The sequence below is a fragment of the Paecilomyces variotii genome (assembly GCF_004022145.1).
Source record: "Paecilomyces variotii strain CBS 101075 chromosome Unknown C8Q69scaffold_6, whole genome shotgun sequence".
NCBI lineage: Eukaryota > Fungi > Ascomycota > Eurotiomycetes > Eurotiales > Thermoascaceae > Paecilomyces > Paecilomyces variotii.
In genome coordinates this window covers 730309-748704 of record NW_021167145.1, presented here as the reverse complement: position 1 = coordinate 748704, position 18396 = coordinate 730309, and the positions used below count along the sequence as shown (strand labels likewise).

At 50.0% G+C, this 18396-nt stretch overlaps 5 protein-coding genes across 5 annotated transcripts; 3 read left to right on the top strand and 2 right to left on the bottom strand.

Moving 5' to 3' along the window:
- The first annotated feature begins 34 nt into the window (after positions 1–34).
- On the top strand, positions 35–1064 carry C8Q69DRAFT_468753 (hypothetical protein). Its single transcript, XM_028630712.1, has one exon. It carries the CDS (start codon positions 210–212, stop codon positions 882–884), a length of 675 nt encoding a protein of 224 aa, XP_028484707.1. The 5' UTR covers positions 35–209; the 3' UTR covers positions 885–1064.
- A 1325-nt stretch (positions 1065–2389) lies between these two features.
- Positions 2390–3867, top strand: C8Q69DRAFT_468749 (putative SNARE complex subunit). Its single transcript, XM_028630711.1, has 5 exons — positions 2390–2751; positions 2901–3110; positions 3178–3271; positions 3332–3385; positions 3457–3867. Exons 1-5 carry the CDS (start codon positions 2741–2743, stop codon positions 3607–3609), a joined length of 522 nt encoding a protein of 173 aa, XP_028484706.1. The 5' UTR covers positions 2390–2740; the 3' UTR covers positions 3610–3867.
- A 64-nt stretch (positions 3868–3931) lies between these two features.
- C8Q69DRAFT_468744 (Apc15p protein-domain-containing protein) lies at positions 3932–5821 on the bottom strand. Its single transcript, XM_028630710.1, has 2 exons — positions 5453–5821; positions 3932–5303 (listed from the first exon to the last, which is right to left on the bottom strand). The coding sequence occupies exons 1-2, from the start codon at positions 5483–5485 to the stop codon at positions 4194–4196; spliced, it is 1143 nt and encodes a 380-aa protein (XP_028484705.1). The 5' UTR covers positions 5486–5821; the 3' UTR covers positions 3932–4193.
- An 838-nt stretch (positions 5822–6659) lies between these two features.
- C8Q69DRAFT_521286 (putative glutamate synthase Glt1) lies at positions 6660–13300 on the bottom strand (the record flags this gene model as incomplete). The annotated part of the gene is made up of 4 exons (XM_028633514.1): positions 6660–6866; positions 6921–12936; positions 13008–13048; positions 13134–13300. 4 exons carry the CDS (start codon positions 13298–13300, stop codon positions 6713–6715), a joined length of 6378 nt encoding a protein of 2125 aa, XP_028484704.1. The 3' UTR covers positions 6660–6712.
- C8Q69DRAFT_279932 (hypothetical protein) lies at positions 13123–13848 on the top strand. Its single transcript, XM_028626900.1, has one exon. It carries the CDS (start codon positions 13330–13332, stop codon positions 13726–13728), a length of 399 nt encoding a protein of 132 aa, XP_028484703.1. The 5' UTR covers positions 13123–13329; the 3' UTR covers positions 13729–13848.
- Positions 13849–18396: the final 4548 nt, after the last annotated feature.

The window sequence follows — 18396 nt, the reverse complement described above, 5'->3', positions numbered from 1 at the left end:
TTATGGGCAAGTTGGAGTAGCCCGAAGCGATTACCATACAATACCCATTGTGACGCATATTTACCGATTTTAAACATGACAAAGAGCCATCTGTACGGTCACAGTTTGTCTTGTTTAAATTTACACCTCCGACGTTTCTACAGTCGCTGAAGTCCATCACGCCGTCAACTTCTGAATCCAGCACTCTTCAGGTGCACCATTTCGCAAAAATGGGCTGGTGGTGGAGTTCCTCCTCCAAGGATGAAAATCAGACATCCGCGAAATCTACACTTCCGACCTCATCGTCGCGCGATGCCTCCAAACCGCAAGAGACAATCTCCGCTACAGCGAAGCAGATGAGCCCTGATGAGCAGGTTCAAGCGGAATTTCAACGGCTGCTGGCCGGCCTTGAAAGTGCAGATGGTTCGCAAACCTCTCAGCCAGCTCGTTCCGAACCTACATCGCATGTCCAATCCACAGAAGCCGGCATCCAACCTTCCAGTGAGCCTCGTTCGTCAATCGCTCCCGAATCCCTATATCCGGACGAGATGGACTGCCGGTCAGCCTTCGATTATGCGTTTTTCTGCCAGTCGTTCGGTGGTCAATTCGTCAGCGTGTACAGATACGGTGAGATGCGGTCATGCAGTGAGCACTGGAACAATTTCTGGCTCTGCATGAAGGCGCGCTCTTTACCCGATGAATCGAGGAGAAGGATGATTCGGGAGCACAACAAGAAGAAGGCCATCAAATACAAGACTGGGCCAAGCAGTGAGGACGTGTGGGAAATGAGGACGGAGCCGGTCAAGAATGCCTTCCAGGGAGACTTTGCTGCTTTGGAGAGAGAGATGAAGGCGGCGGAAGAGGCACGGTCAAAGGCGCAGGCTGGAGCTGGAGCTGCACCATAATTTGGATGAGATGGCTTTATGGATCATTGTTTCATTAGACGGATACCTTCCCCCTTCGGTCCGCGGGGCTGTTATGTATGTACATTAGATCACGGCTGCATTCTACAAACGCTGTTTTCGTTTTCAAGTTTCCTGCAATATAAATCGGACTCCCCTCCCAGTATATGACTCCAGCATCCAGTAGCATTTGATATGTGGAACATACTCATTCACAGAATCTGCAAATCCAGAGATGCGAGGTTCGCGTTATCAAGTCTATGGATGTCCCAGATGTAGCCGCGTGTAAGATGAGCCACAAACCAAGAGAAAGATGCAGTCCTCAGCGAATTCTGCATTACTTGCTTTCCCCAAATCTCTACGCGGTCCTGACAAAAGGGCCGATTAGTTATCATCGAAGTCGGTTTCCCTGGGCCTTTTCTCCGTACTGTCTCGTTTAATCAGATTGGATATGTTGTGTTCACGAAGATCAGAGCTAATAAATTACAGGCCTTTAGCATCTGGAAGCATTTCCCAACTGACGCTGTAATAAAAGGAACTGCCAGCCTTCGGAAAACCCACCTTTATCATTCACAGAGATCATACTGAACTGCGACTATTACCATAAAGTTATCTCAGCAAGCTCAGACGCTCGCCAAGACTAGTGTAATTTACTGAGCCAATAGAATAGAATATAAGTGCGCTAAACCTAATAGAGTAGTGCTCAGAAAATTCTTTGGCGAGCGTCTGAGAACAAATGGTCGCAATTTGTTAGTAAAGCTCACCAGATTAGCCCTTTTTTAAGGGTATCATCCGACTTTAACAATGAATAACTCCACCAAATATTAATTAATTTTATTAAAGTCAAATGTTATAGATCTATATACTATTTCTCTATTAATTCATATATATATTAAGATGTTAAGATAATTTTTTAATATCGAATTATCGCGTTGAAATAACTAGGTTAGATTTTGCGAAAGCTCACCAGAAGTAATAGGTAGGGGTAGCGAAATAAGCCAGTATGGTAGAGTAGAGGCAGCAAAATAAGCCAATATAGCAGAAATCAGAGATTTTAAACTGCTATTCTATAACATATCTATAATATATTAGTCCTTTTATAAAATGTTAGAGAAAGAGGATATAAAGACCTATTATTTAAGCCTATTTTTAACCCAAATAGATGTGGTTTAAGATGCAAAGTATCGCGTTGAAGATTGATAATTGATTTATATAAGGTTAGTCAATTATCCCTTATAAATTGCGACCAATTGTTCTCAGACCCTCTACGAGGTTTTTTGCTATAAGATCTACTATTGGTTCAGGAGTTAGTGGGTCTAGTTTACCTGATCTTATTGGCCTAGTTCTTTAATATATGCGCTAATACAGGCTGTTACAGCAAAAAGCCCACCCGCAGGGGGGGCACCTCGCTAGAGGGTCTGAGCTTGCTGAGATAACCATAAAGTCATCTCCTGATTCGCAAAGGCAATAAATACTCCGGTTGTGCACACAGACCAGGATAGCAACTGGACCGAATCAGCGTCCGCAAGAGTGACGCCGCCAGCGGATGATCGTCCAAGGCGAAAAGCAGGAGAGTTGTCCTCTCTCTTCCCCTGTTTATCTATCTACATTCAGTCCAGAATCTCTTTTCTTCCGGCCATTTTGTCCTTGGATGTGACACGCGCCGCAAGATCAGTATCCTTTCCATACTCAACAACGTCCCAGAGAATATCCTCCGAGAAAGGAAGATGCGACTTTCATGATCGTGCGGCGAGCTGGTCAGTCTGTATCTACTTATTTATCTTCTTCAAAACAATTTACGAATTACTCCCAGTTCGTAAATAAATCATTCCCTCTACGCAAACGCAAACGCGTACATCATGGCTTCACGGTATGGCTTTCTTTCCTCTTCTTCTTCAAGAGCTCTTTCTCCGCATCTTGCTTTACCGCGCAACGCTGTATCAACCGCAAATAGTCTCGCGACAACTCGTTTCGTTTCTTCCGCAAAAGAGAAAAACATGCTCATATTTCGATCAATAGATTCCCCCACTCCAACCTCCATCAGCGCGACCCCAGAGCATCTTCTTCGCTCTTCGATGCATATAATGGCGCCTCTCGGCCTGCGAGTCGGTCGCCCCGTCCGGGTGGATATGGTGGTTACTCCGGTTCGGTCAGCGATGGCTACACGGCCGGCGGAGCGCAATCAGGCTTAGGCGGTGGTGGATATAGGGCTGCGACGCCGAATTCGAAGTACGTGGAAGGCGATTCTGCAGCTGAACAGGGAAGGGTATATCTCCATGCTAACTAGTTCATACAGAGGACAATATTCAGACGCTGTTCTATCGTCGCTTGAATCGCAAAACGAATCTGAGATCGAGGGTATTAGCGCAAAGGTCAAGATGCTTAAGGATGTACGTACACGCGATTATTCCATTCTCAGCCACAGGCTGATATCTAACACTTCTGTATAGATCACCGTTGCCATCGGCGATGAAATCCGGACAAGTTCCGCTCTAGCGGACAAGGTACGTGACGCCTGCACTGCTCTCTCCATGAATAATACCCCCCCGGCTAAAACATCATCCAATATCCATAGATGAACGAATCCTTCGATAACACACGAGTCAAACTCCGCGGCACAATGAACCGAATGTTGCGCATGGCAGAACGGACAGGCGTCGGCTGGCGCGTCTGGCTGCTTTTCTTCTTTGCCGTTTTCCTCCTCTTCGCCTACGTCTGGTTGTCCTGAGCGGCATGTTATCTCCGGATTCTGTTCTCTCCAAAACCATATCTTCCAACGATATCGACTGTATTGCTTGTCTTTCTTTCTTTCTTCATATGGAATTTGATGCGACTAGCACCATGTTTGCATGATATGGCGTTCCAGGTGCTTGGGGCATGGAGTGATGTTATCGATATGGCTTTTTAACTATCCTGAAACACATATTAATACATGTAGTTTATATATAATACAATCCATGCTAAATTTGTGAGCTGCTCTGCTGCTGAGTTGATATCCACAAATTGTCTTCTCTATAGCTCGAACTCGTCTTTAAGAACGTACTTTTGATTCCTTTCTAATTCAATTGAGCGATTATCCGCGTGAAATTCATTCCAGCAAGTCCGTAAACTGTATTATATACATATTCAACTCCACCCCCACCGTTTGTTCCCTTTCCGTATCCGACCTAACTCCTAACATGCACGCTTCTCATAGGTAAACCATAGATATATACAATAATAAGGCCCGAAACAAATAATCACATGGGGACTCGTAGCCAAATGTATCGTCGACGTCGATCAAGTTTTGAACCCCAGATCTCCAGACTTCACTTACTCAAGACTATCCCTTGGACCTCCCCTTTGTCTCGTGAATCGTCTTCTGTAGGCGCTATTCCGTCGACTGGTCTGGCTGGCTATTGAAGCACGGAGGTCCTCCTCGTCTTCGAGCGTCATTCCGCTCGTGTCAAACGCGTCTGCGCCACCGCTCCAACGGTTCAAGAAGCGTCGCTGAGCTTCAGTCTCTCGTCGAATAGGCGGCGGTTGCGGCGGGAGTCCTCGACCGCTGGAAGTACTGGTCCTGAAAAGTTGTTCAGAGAAGGGATCGTGCTCATCATCATCATCGTCGTCGTCGTCTTCAGCTTCCGTGTCGGTATGCTGCCATTCTTCTCCCTGTTCACTACCTTCTTCCGCCTCAGGAATATCATCGTCCAAATCGCGGACCATAAGCGAACCCCCCTCGTCTTCTGCCGCGGGAATATCATCATCCAGATCCGGCTGGTTATCAAAATCGTCATCTTCTTCTTCATTCTCCTCCTCCTCCTCTTCATCATCATCGTCATCATCATCCTCCGGAAACGCCTCAGGAATATCATCATCCAAATCCCTCTCCATCAACCCTTCCTCACCATCCTCATCTTCCTCCAACCCCTCCTCTCCCTCCTCCACAAGCCCATCCGCATCCGCATCAGGAATATCATCATCCAAATCCCTCTCCAACATCTGATCATCCACACCACCAGTATTATCTCCCTCCTGACCCTGCGGCCTCCCAAACTCATCCACAATCCCCATAGTCGACAAATCCCCCCCCGCACCAGCCATCTCCGCCGCAGCCGCAAGTAACCCTTCCTCTCTCTCCGCCTCCTCCTCCCTCATCCCCAGCATAGTCTTCGCACATCCTGCCGGTTTGATCCACGCGTATCCGAACGATGCTATATTCTGCTTTCGTGCGCGCAACGCGCGTTCTTCCAGCTGTAGTGCCGCAAGTGTATTTGACGGCGCAGTAGATGAAATTAACGTGCGACCGCTCGGCAGGTGTCCGTTTCCTTGGTGATATCGACGCGAAGACGACTGGTGAGGATCGGAGGGATTCAGTTGGTTCTGAGATGCGGAGGAGCGGTGTGGAGGAGTTTGCGAAGAGCCGAACCAGAGCTCGTGGGACTGAAGATTTCAAGACGAGTTAGTTTTTATTTTTTTTTATTATTCAAATTATACCAATCGTTATGATATGATTCTTTTCTGTCCTTGAGAGATCTGCGTAGTAGACAATGCAATGCAAATGCAGAAAGGGAATCGTAGACTCGACTCACATCGCGGGGTGTGATTAGAGGTAGCGAGAACATTGTCTGTTGTCTAGACTTGACTTGCTCCTCGAGTCACTCTTTTTTCAATCGATGAAAAAAACTAGATCAGAGACGAATATAATACATCGGACACAGGGAAACTTCAACAATAAGTCGAATCGGCCATATAATTAAGTTGCCGATTGGGAATAGTTGTCAGGGCAGAGCTAAGCTGCGGCGTTGAAAGGAAAGCTACCGTAATGGACGGAACCGCTTAACGCGTCGGGGAAAGGCTCGAGTCTAGTCCGCTTCCTGCTAAAGGAACACCACGTCAGTCTCTGGACAGTATAGAGATATTCTTAGGTGATCTTTATGGTTGATGTAAAGACTATTGGGTATGATAAGTAATGTTAATGCAAGTAAAATCCAGGACTGTCAGTTCGTAGGTGCTACCTTAGCTGGAGTCAACTTCGAGCTCAGGTCTTTTCCGCCGTGACCTAGTGATTTTGAAGTGAATTGCTGCAGCTATGGACTATTCGAGGAGCCAGTTTACTCGCTACTTAAAATACTAGACACAAGAGCAAAGTGGATAAGGTATGATATAGAACTGAATATATACAACATGAAGCAATATAGAACGCTTAAACTGCTAGACATCCGCATAATCATATGAGAAATGCTGCAAAAGCCATCATGGTCACATCCTAGAGCAGAAACTTGGGAAAAGACAATAAAACCTGCAAACAAATAAAACATGCATAGTGCCTCCCCAGACGTAGTAATGCTGCCATATCTCGTGTCCATCCATGCAAACAGAACCATCCAGTACAGGACACGGGGGAGCATCGACAATGCTGACCCCGAGAGCAGAAACAATGGGGGTGTCCAGTGAATTCCACCCCGGCGTACAGAAGATCTCGCCAAAGGACACAGAAGGAGAGCGAAAACATGCGCCAGTACTTGTCATCAGATGACCGGCGCAAACAGAAAGCGAGGGGGGTATATTGTTTGGTTTTTCCATATCCAATACAAACAATTTTATCCGCGCTTTGCAAATCGACTTTTTGGGTTCCCGCCGTTTGAGAAAACTTTTCGTTCTTTTACCTTTTACATCCAGACGACTTGCCACAACTTCCACGGAGAATGGAAGATATCAAGACGTATCACAACTGTCATTTCACAACTTGTAGAATTAGGCCCTGAACTGTGCCTTAAAACACTTTTGTCGACAGTTTCTTGGGGTAGACCTGCTACCAACCGCTACGCGTAGAACTGATTGCCGTTCATTTACGCAGCAACAGGCTGGACCTTCTGCGTGGTCTCAGGGAGGCAGTCAACAGCAGCACGGCGGACGATACCACCGGTAACAGGGAGCTGAGAGCCGATACCCATTAGGTAAGTGTCGATCTCGCGAGCAGCCTGGCGACCCTCATTGATACCCCTAGATCGTAAGTCAGTAGTGGTTACGGTGTGTAAGCCCGATAGAATAACTTACCAAACGATGAGGGACTGTCCACGTCTGCAGTCACCAGCAGCGAACACACCAGGAACGTTGGTCGCGTACTGGCCTGGAGCGGTCTTGACATTCTTGCGGGCATCCCGTTCAATCTCATCGCCGAGGAGACGGTCCTCGGGTCCCAAGAAACCCATAGAGAGGAGCACGAGATCCGCGGGGAAGAACTGTTCACTGCCCTCAATAGTCTTCATGTCCCAGCCGCCGGAGGCGCTCTTAGTCCATTCGACGCGGACGGTGTTGATACCCTTGACGCGGCCGTTTCCATCGCCGACGAATTCCGTGGACATGACGCAGTACTCACGGGGGTCCTTACCCATGTGAGTCTTGACTTCCGAGTGACCGTAGTCGACACGGTAGATACGCGGCCACTGGGGCCATGGGTTGTCCCGGGCACGCTCTGGCGGAGGCTGGGGTAGAAGCTCAAAGTTGGTCACGGACTTGGCACCGTGGCGGACTGAAGTACCAATACAGTCATTACCAGTGTCTCCACCTCCAATGACAACAACGTGCTTGTCCTTGGCAGAAATGTACTCGCCGTCGGCCAGGCCGGAGTCGAGAAGAGACTTGGTGTTGCGGTGCAAGAACTCCATAGCAAAGTGGACACCCTCGAGCTCGCGGTTGGGAACCTTCAGGTCGCGCGCAACCGTAGCACCGGTAGCGATGACGACGGCATCATTAGACGCACGCAGCGATTGCAGGGAGACATCCGAGTCGGGACCAACGAAAGTGCTGGTGACAAACTTGATGCCCTCAGCAGCCATCAAGTCAACACGACGCTGGACGACCTTCTTGTCGAGCTTCATGTTGGGGATTCCGTACATGAGCAGACCACCAATGCGGTCAGCGCGCTCATACACGGTGACGCTGTGACCGGCCTTGTTAAGCTGATCAGCGGCGGCGAGACCAGCAGGGCCGGAACCAATAATGGCAACTGTCTTGCCGGTGCGCACAGGAGGCGGCTTGGGGACCATCCAGCCCATTTCAAAACCACGGTCAATGATGGCACACTCGATAGACTTGATACCGACGGGATCCTCATTGATTCCCAGGACACACGCACCCTCACAAGGAGCCGGGCACACACGTCCGGTAAATTCGGGGAAATTGTTGGTCATGAGGAGACGGTTAAGTGCATCCTGCCACTGGTTAGAGAACACCAATTCGTTCCATTTAGGAATAATGTTGGAAATCGGACAACCAGTGTCAGACTGGCAGAAAGGAACACCACAGTCCATGCAGCGAGCGGACTGGTACTTGAGTTCGTCCTCGTTCAGGCGGCTAGAAAGCTCCGCCCAGTCACGTGTACGAGTGGCTGGGTTGCGGTATTTCTCGTTGCGACGCTTGTACTTCATGAATCCCCGGGTCTTGTCTAGAATGAGGGCGGAACGCTTCTTCTCGGTCTTGGAATCGCTGACGCTGTCCTCGATGTCGAGCAGATCAGCCTTCTTGCCCTCCTCATGGGTCGAATGTGACTTCTCGACACTGGCAGGAATACCTGGCAGCTGAGGCAGAGAGAACTCAGCCTTCTTGGCAGCCTTAGCCTTGGCAGCTTCTTCCTCCATGACTCGCTTGTAATCAATGGGGAGAACCTTAACGAAGCGGGGAAGTGCACGAGTGAAGTCAAGGAGAATGCGCGCAGCTAGCTCGGAGCCGGTGTAGTGGTGGTGGTCCTCAATCAAACCGCGGACGAAGGCGATCTCAGCTGGGTCTTCCAGACCACTCACTTCAACCATCTCCAAGTTGACCTTTGAGTGGAAGTCTTGCTTCACGTCCAAGACGTAAGCGATACCACCAGACATACCAGCAGCAAAGTTACGTCCAGTGGAGCCCAGGATCAGAACACGACCACCAGTCATGTACTCACAACCATGGTCACCGACACCTTCCACAACAGCAGTAGCACCAGAGTTGCGGACGGCAAAGCGCTCAGCTGCAACACCTCTGAAGAAGCATGTTCCGTTAGTAGCGCCGTAGAGACAGACGTTTCCGACGATGATGTTCTCCTCGGACTTGTAAACAGCACCACGAGGAGGGTAGATGATGAGACGGCCTCCGGAGAGACCCTTTCCGACGTAGTCGTTGGCATCTCCCTCGAGCTCGAGTGTCACACCAGGAGCAAGATAGGCACCAAAAGATTGACCCGCGGAACCCTTAATGTTGGCGTGAATGGTGTCTTGAGGCAGACCAGCTTCACCGTAGCGACGACTGATCTGGTATGACAGGGTGGCACCCAGTGCACGGTCGGTGTTGACAATGTCGCACTCAATTCTGCAAGGCAGACCCTTCTCCAGGGCGAGCTCGGACTCCGCAATGAGCTTGTTATCGAGACGGGTGTGGAGGCGATGGTCCTGCTTCCGGACGTTGTATGTCGCAACACCTGGGCGCAGGGAGTGCGCCGGTGTCAGAATGAGGGACAGATCGATGTTCTCCTGCTTGGAGGATTTGACATCGTCCCTCATCTTCAGCAGCTCAGCACGGCCGACCATCTCATTGATAGTACGGATACCGAGCTTAGCCATGATGGCACGGAGCTCATTTGCGACATAGTAGAAGAAGTTGATAACGTGTTCGGGAGTGCCCCTGAACTTCTTGCGTAACTCAGGGTCCTGAGTTGCGATTCCGACAGGGCACTGATTTGTGTGGCATTTCCTCATGAATATACAGCCCATTGCGATTAAAGGAGTTGTAGCGAACCCCCATTCTTCAGCTCCAAGCAGACAGGCGATGGCTACATCCCGTCCGGTGCGGAGTTGACCGTCAGTCTGCACAATGACACGACCGCGAAGATCGTTCAGGACTAGGGTCTGGTGGGTCTCTGCAAGACCCAGCTCCCATGGCAGACCGGCATATTTGATACCAGTCCATCGCGAGGCACCGGTACCGCCATCGTGGCCGGAAATCAAGATGTGGTCAGCCTTGGCCTTAGCGACACCCGAAGCGACGATGCCGACACCGACCTCGGACACGAGCTTGACAGAGACACGAGAACGAGGGTTGGAGCACTTGAGATCGTAGATGAGCTGCTTAAGATCCTCGATAGAGTAGATATCGTGATGCGGAGGCGGAGAGATCAGACCGACGCCGGGGGTGGAGTGACGGGTGCGCGCGATTGGTCCGGAGACTTTGTGACCGGGGAGCTCACCGCCTTCACCGGGCTTGGCACCCTGGGCCATCTTGATCTGGAGCTCATCGGCATCAGCCAGGTAGGCGGAAGTAACACCGAATCGGCCAGAGGCGATCTGCTTGATGGCGGATCTCATCGTGTCGCCGTTCTCCAATCTCTTGCTGCGCTCATGATCTTCTCCACCTTCACCAGTGTTGGATTTCCCGCCCAGACGGTTCATGGCAATGGCAAGGGTAGAGTGCGACTCCATGGAGATGGAACCGTAGGACATAGCACCAGTGACGAAGCGTCGCACAATCTCCGTCCAGGGCTCGACCTGATCGATGGGGATCGGGGTGCGCTGCTCGAAATCGAAGTCGAGCAGACCACGGAGCGTGCAGTTCTTGATCTGCTCATGCTCGGATTTGGCGTATGCCTCATAAGACTTGTCGTTCTTCGTCCGGACGGCATCTTGGATATTGGCAATGCTGACGGGGTCGTTCACATGGGGTTCACCACCATCGCGCCAATGGTACTCACCAGATTCTGGAAGGCCAGGAACCTGGACAATGGGGCGTGACGGGTATCCACGCTCGTGGAACGCGAAAGCGTCCTGGGCAATGAGTTCGAAGGTCAGACCTCGGATACGGCTAGCAGTGCCAGCGAAGCAGCGATCAACAACGCTGTCATCGATACCCAGAGCTTCGAAGATTTGAGCGCCCTTATAAGACTGGAGCGTAGAGATACCCATCTTGCTCATCACCTTCAAGATACCACCGTCGCAGGATGCCTTGTAGTTCTCAAGGACCTTCTCGTCGCTGAGCTGCTTCCTGATGAGCTTTTCGTGGTTCATTTTGAGAATGCACTCCATAGCCAAGTAGGGGCAGATGGCATCCGCACCGTAACCCAAAAGGACACACATGTGGTGGACCTCACGGGCCTCTGCAGTCTCAACAACGATAGCGGCCAGGGACCTCCACTTGTTGCGAACCAGGTGGTGATGGACGAGACCAGTGGCCAAGAGAGCCGAAACGGGAACTCGATCAGGACCAGTGGCACGGTCAGACAAGATCAGAATCTTGTCTCCATTCTGAATGCCCTCGGTGACAGCATCACAGATCAAATCCAGGGCGTCGATATAGCCTTGAACACCCTTCTTTTTCTCAAAGGTGATGTCGATGGTTCGCACTGGCCAGTCCTTGTGAATGGTAGTCATGTTCTTCAAGGCGTTGAACTCGCCGAGAGTGAGGATAGGAGTTGGCAGCAGAAGTCGGTTGCACTGAGAAGGCTCCATCTCGAGCAGGTTACCCTGGGGGCCGACATAACACTCCAGAGACATGACAATGGCCTCACGGATAGGGTCAATGGGCGGGTTCGTGACTTGGGCGAAGAGCTGACGGAAGTACTCGTAGAGCAGACGAGGCTGCTGAGCCAGACAGGCTAGGGGGGCATCGTTACCCATAGATCCCAGAGCTTCCTTTGAGTCTGCTGCCATAGGGCCCAGGAGCAGACTGACCTGCTCGAAAGAGTAGCCGAAAGCCTTCAGGCGAGGGTCGTTCTGGACGGTCAGGTCATCAAGAGGAGTACTAAGATCCACGTTCTGAGCGAGAAGCTGCTCGTTGATAGCTGGGAGCTTGAGCAACTCCTTGTCCAACCATGCTGCAAAGTCTTGACGGTGAGCAACGGTGTGCTTCAATTCAGAATCATCGATGATCCGACCAGCAACAGTGTCCACCAGAAGCATCTTTCCGGGCTGTAGACGGCCCTTCTGAACGACCCGCTCAGGGTCGATATCAATGGTACCGACCTCAGAGGCACAGACGATACGGTCATCATCCATGACATAATAACGGCAAGGGCGTAGACCGTTGCGGTCCAGATTGGCACCGCAGTAACGTCCATCTGAGAAGGTGAAGAGAGCAGGACCGTCCCACGGCTCCATCTGACAAGCAGCCCATTCGTAGAAGGCTGCCTTTGCAGGGTCCATGGCTGGGTTATCCTGCCAGGCCTCGGGAACCATGAGCATCACAGCCTCGGGCAAAGACAAAACGCCGTTGATCATGAGCAGCTCCAGGACGTTGTCGAAAGCGGCAGAGTCGGATCCGCCATCCTCAACAATCGGGTACAGGCTCTCCAGCTCGTCACCAAAGATCTCAGATTTCAGGAGGCCTTCTCTGGCTCTCATCCAGTTCTTGTTTCCTCTCAGGGTGTTGATTTCACCGTTGTGGGCAGCCCATCGCAAAGGCTGTGCGCGGTCCCACGAGGGGAATGTGTTTGTGGAGAAACGAGAGTGCACGAGAGCGAAATGGCCCTCGTAATCAACGTTGACCAGATCATGATAGTATTGGTAGACCTGGACGGGCGCCAGCTGACCCTTGTACACAATGTTCCGGTTGCTGAGGGAGCACAGGTAGAACCAGTTTCCAAGACCAATAACGTGGGTTGCGCGCTTCCGTAGGACGTAGAGCTGTCGTTCGAAGTGTCTGTCATCGAACTTCTCTGGATCGGTGATCTCAGGCTTGTTGCCGTCACCGTAGGCTGATTTCAAGACGACGAATGGCTGCAGGATAACCGGCTCACGGGAGAGAGCAGCAGGCCCCAAAATGGTCGAGTCACGGGGGACTTCACGCCATCCGAGTACCCGGAGGCCCAATGACTGCGCAATCTCCTCAAACGCCTTCGTGGACTCCTTCAGTGCGTCGTTATCGGGCTTGAAGAACAAGTTACCGGCGGCATACTGTCCCAATGGAGGGAGCTCGACTCCGGCGTCACGAGCAAAGTTCTTCACAAAGAACTTGTGCGGGATACTGGTCATCACGCCCGCGCCGTCACCGTCTCGAGCATCAGAGCCAACCGCTCCTCGATGGGTCATGTTGCAAAGCAGGTTACGGGCTATCAATTGCGATCTGTCAGCATCCTCATCTACAGACACTGAAGAAATCCTGCATCCAGGGAAACCTTACCATCGCTAACAATCTTGTGGCTTGCCTTGCCCTTGATATGGCTGCACTCCACGCGTCAGAAGTTGTTTATTCATAATGAGGCACAGCCCCAGCCCATTGACGGCAGCAGAACCAGTCAGTACTCACGCTGTGAATCCTACACCGCAGGCATCTTTCTCGAGTTCAGGGTTGTAGAGACCCTGCCGCGCGGGCAAGGCCTCCGCCCATCCATAACCCCTCTCTGGCTTGTACACCGAGTACTCGTGCGGCTGCTCTTCTATCGTGTTTTCATAGATATCCTCAAAGTGACCCATTCTTCCGCCGGCGACCGACAGAGAATGCAATGACTATCGATTTTTCTTTTTTTAGTGCCTATTTATTCGCCGTCTTCTGTGTCCGCGGGCGGGGTGTTCAGAAAGCGGGACGATATAAGATAAGGGGATGTCGTCACGACAACCGGGGGGTGGTCAGCGACAACGCTACTGGGAAGGGGTATATAGTAAAAAGAAGAAACGTCTATCAACCCAGCGGCTCGCTGTTCAGAGGAATCGAGAAAGGAGTGAAGCAGAGAGAAGAAGAGAGGGAAGAGAAGAGTAAGAGGAGAGAGAAGAGACCGACACGGGCAGGACCGGCAATTCAAATGGTCTGGGTGAGCGGCCCAAAAAAAGACCACGGGCTGTGGGGTTGTTGGAGACTCTTCCGCCGTGGCAAATGGATCTCAAGCGTTGCTGCAAGCTGGTGACGGGAGCAGAGCTATGCCTGGATGGTTTGGTCCGAGAACAGTCAGGTCAATGTGCCTTTTTTACCTTTCTCTGCCTGTCTATCCCGCTTCTGGAGAAGTTACAATAATACAGTCTGCAGGCGGCAGCGGCTTTCGGAGGTTTGGTATTTGGCCCCGTTCTGTGGTTTCCGCTGCTACACACGGACTGGTCTGTCTCTCTTTCTGGGTACTCTTGTTAGTATCCATCCTTCTACACGACATCTCATTTAACCTGGGGGATACAGCAATCTCCTTCTTCCCCCGGGTACCGTGGTTTCATTACTTGATATTCTGTCCTGTTACGGCCTCGTACCATATATATAGTATCCTTCTCGAGAGCTGTTTGTGACAGTTTTCGCCCTCGAGCAACATTCCCGGGGCACATGGCATCGATCTGCCTGCGCCCGCTGCTCGCGATCGAAGCTTTCCACATACGGTGCTGCAGGCAGAGATAAGACAAGGCGGGCCAATCAGGGCAAAGGGGTTTCAACCTTTTACCCAGAAACATTAGACTCTGGCTACGTCAAGGCCCACCCGGTGGGGCATAATCCGGCCACTAGGCGCTTTATGACGGCTGGCGTATTGGGACGGTATTATTTACATGGCTGCTCACAGGAGGGCAGGGATTCCGCCGAGGAGCACGTCCGGATTCAGTCCGCCCAGTCACAGCACGCCCTGCTGATCCAGTGACATGAAAAGAACAGACAATCACCAGCGGAATAATATTAACAGTGCTCGCTGATATGATGGAGTCGCTCCCCGAATCCGACGGTCGGAGCTGCCCTCGGGCGCAGGGTCAGTCTGACGAACCGTGTCTGCTCGGAGCAGAGGAGCGACTGACTAGACTACTATCTCGACTACGAGACGAGGCTAGAGGATGGCAGCCATGGCCGATGCTGATGGCTACTAGTACTCCTCCTTTGCCTGCCGAAAAGCGGACATCGCAGTGCTTCCCACCATGTATGGTCTGCTCTACAACACGACTTTCTGTTTCGCACCACAGTTTGGAGTCGTTCCCGCGGTCCATCCGGTGGTTCTCCTGGAGCAGCGTGCTCCACTCCCCGACTTCATGACCCATAACCAGTCTCTACGGTATACTCTAGACAATCCGAAGGTGGGGGTTCACATTATCTGTTCTCCAAGTGCAGATATGAGAGCAATACGCAGAGTACGGAGTAGTCGTCTCGAAGACATCATAGAGATGGCAAAAAGTGGAAGTGGCAGACGTCAGGATCGCTGTGATGGATGTATGTAATAACTTTTGGCTCGCAGACGAAGATGAGGGTGGGCGCTTGTCAGGGAGATCGGGTCGATCAGCATCTCGAGGCATCCAAGAGCAAGCCCCGCATAAACGAGCAGCGGACAAGACTGGAGTACTCAGACTCCTGGCGAGACGAAGATCTGCTTGCCAGCGAAAAGAGAGAACAGATCATCGACCAGCTACGACTCACTTAGGCAGGGTTGGTTGGCAGGTAGGCAGTGCAGGATGCGCCGAAGTCGTCCACGGTGCACCCTGTGCCCATCCTCAAGCCACCGGAACGTGCGTCGTGCAGGGTGCAGCATATGTTTCTAGCTCTCCGGCCTAAGGAGGACAGAAAAGTGTTGCAATTGACATTTCTACCCCACGCTGGGGAGGACCAGCAGACGATCATCAAAGGACGACATCGTAACCGCATTACTTACAGGGTCAGGAAAACTTACAAAAGCCGGGGTAGAAGTACGGCCTCGCCTGCGGACACGATCATATTGCTAATCCGCGTCTTCCTGGGAGTTATCCGTGAAATAATCACTACTCTACTACTTGCTACCAGATTTCTCCAACTTCAGCACCCACACCCCCTCCACTTTCTTCTCCATCCGACTCGCGGGGTCTGCTCCGGGACCCTCCTGGAGTCAACGTCTCGATGTCCTCGAACTAGCGCGAGGGATCAACTTAATCAACTGTCGCTGCCGACCCCGATGTCGGTGCGCCAACGCTGCACCTTGCATTTAACGTCCTCATGCTGATTGGACCACGGCGTTTGTAAAGGTCATATTTAGAGGTCATCGAACGTCTTTATCGCATATCGATGGATGTCCGCAGGGTCCTGCCCCTGAGAGGTCTCTCTCCTCGAGATCCAACGATCCGTCCTCCCGGGTTTTGGTCGACTGCCAACTGGATCGCTGCGAACCATTAAGTTAAGGTCAATTAAACTTCACATAGTCAGAACTACTTCGCGGGGTGGCGGGACGAGCAATGCAACCAGTGACCATTGTAACATTTTTAAGCGCGACAGTGGCATCTAGTTCGACCCTCTAGAGGACGTTTCTTTGCTATCTATACTTCCAGCCGGCCGGTCAAGTCAACTCGTCGACATCTTCTCTCTCGGCCGATCAACGCAGAGAGTCTATATTCTATACGGAGTAGTAGTGAACAACAGTTACCCAATAATGCTACTGTAACTAACCAACGAGTTAGACTAATTCACTAACAAAACTGCGGTGACTCACCTGCAGACTACTCCGTACCCTCTCTCACATAGTTACTACTACTAACTTATTTGTCTCTCTCCTCTTCCTCGGACTTTGACCAGCAGACACGGAGCACTGCAGTCCGCCAACTTGTGTCGTGTCGGGAGGGGCAGGAGTGCTGGTCACATGACAGCGTTGTTCAACTGCCGCCCTTCCGCATCCGATTTCTCCCGACTGGCCGCGTGCTCGTCTCTCCTCTTTGGGCTCACCGAGAAGTTCCCTGGAGGACGCCGTGGCCATCGGAAGTCTCCGGGCGTTTTTACCTGTACTCTACTCTAAGACCAAGCAAGAAGATAAACTAACTATCTAGTTGGTTATTCTTCTGCGAGATGTCTAGGTAATTAGTTACTTGGCTAACTAACTACCTATCGTTACTATGGAGTATTGTCCTGCAGTAAAGCAGGCAGTAGTAATGGCCGGAGAAGTCTCCTTTCTCCGATACTCAACTCACTGACTATTATTATTGTCTCCTAGACCTTTCTATTCTCAAATAGCGGGGTTGACTGACTTACGCAGCCTTACCGCTAACGAGAAAACTGGATGCTCACACGAGCAATTCCAATTGGAGGTTATAACTACCAATTATCCAGTACAAATTTTATAGGCTAAAGTTATTTAATAATTGCTTCGAATGTATTTCGGTATCTGATCGTGTGTCCTATCCTTAGGTACTCTTACTGCGAATAGGTATTACATATTATTTAAAAATTAAAGACAAATAAACCAAAGGACCCCTCACTTAGAGCAAAAGTATATCTATACCACTACTACTAACACTAATAATAAAAACATCACATAAAAGAAAAGAAAACAAAACAAAACATATAGTCGAAAACCCCAAAGTCCCTAAATGGTGAAACATTTCCTCCCAAATCGAGTCATTATTATTTAACTAGACCAACCGACCGACCTTCCCGATTAACTTGCTTTCTTATCGCCGCAAAGCCCGAAAACCGACGAGGCTCGATTATCGGCGAAATATCGCTTTTCTCTCCCATTGCTTCATTGATACGGTAAAGTAAAAGACAGGCGGGTAATAATAATTATTAAATACCATATGCAAGTACGCTGCGGTGCAATGCGAAACATGCAGGATTATTACTATCGTGGTGCGAACGGGTGGGATGTATTAAGTACTGTACTTCGTACTGTACTACTTGATAGTAGTACTGTGCTTATTGAATTATTGCTAGGATTAACTAGTATAGTTCTTTTATCTTGTATGTGTCGTTTCTATTAGAATATAGGAATAGTTCTTTATTCTTTGCTTTTTGTCTCTCTTTCTCTTTATCCTATGAACTATTAATAATAGATCAGATCGGTGTTTGATTTTAGCGGTAGTTGAGTTAGGTACTGCATATAGCGTCCGATTACCGAGTTTGGGTAATTGATCCCACTGCACTTGTAACCCTTTGATTCCAGTAAGGACAATGATACTTCAGGATAACTAATAGTAATATACGCAGATGTTTAGTACATAGATCTGATAACTATCTAGTTAACTAGTTACTAAGTTCTATCTAGTCACCTATTATAAAAGTGAAAGGACACTGATCTTTCTAGTATAAAAATATGTATGTACTGTGCACAGGTAAAAAGCTCTCGCTAGCGAGATCAAGTTATTAGTATACAGTCACACTAACTAGTAGCACCGCCAAAGTTTGCTAATACCCAATATAAAGACTTACTGTCTAGGGTATAGAATTCAATTTCTGAAGCTAGCTTATATAGCCTACGATTTCTGTAACGATGTCTCTTTTATTTCTTTTCTTTTTTCTGCTCTTCTGATAAGTAACCACAACACACGCTGCCTGGGGTCCATTTCAGGGACGTATTCCAATTCAATATAGAAACGGCCGTTGTCATAACAGACCTTGATGATCTCCCGAACAGGCACGGAGGTATTTAAGCGATGTATCTCGGAGAAACAAGCTCTGCTTTCCCACATCGCCACTTGATTATTCTAGACTGACTGGTTTTGGCACTATGCTATCCTATGATACTAAACAACTTTCCTACTAAGCTAGAGTCGTACGGAAATAAGAGAAGGGTATGCTGAATGCTTCGTATCGTTGGCCATCGTAGATGTTCTAGTCTGGGATACTGGATACAATTGGTAGGATGAAGTTGGAACTCGAA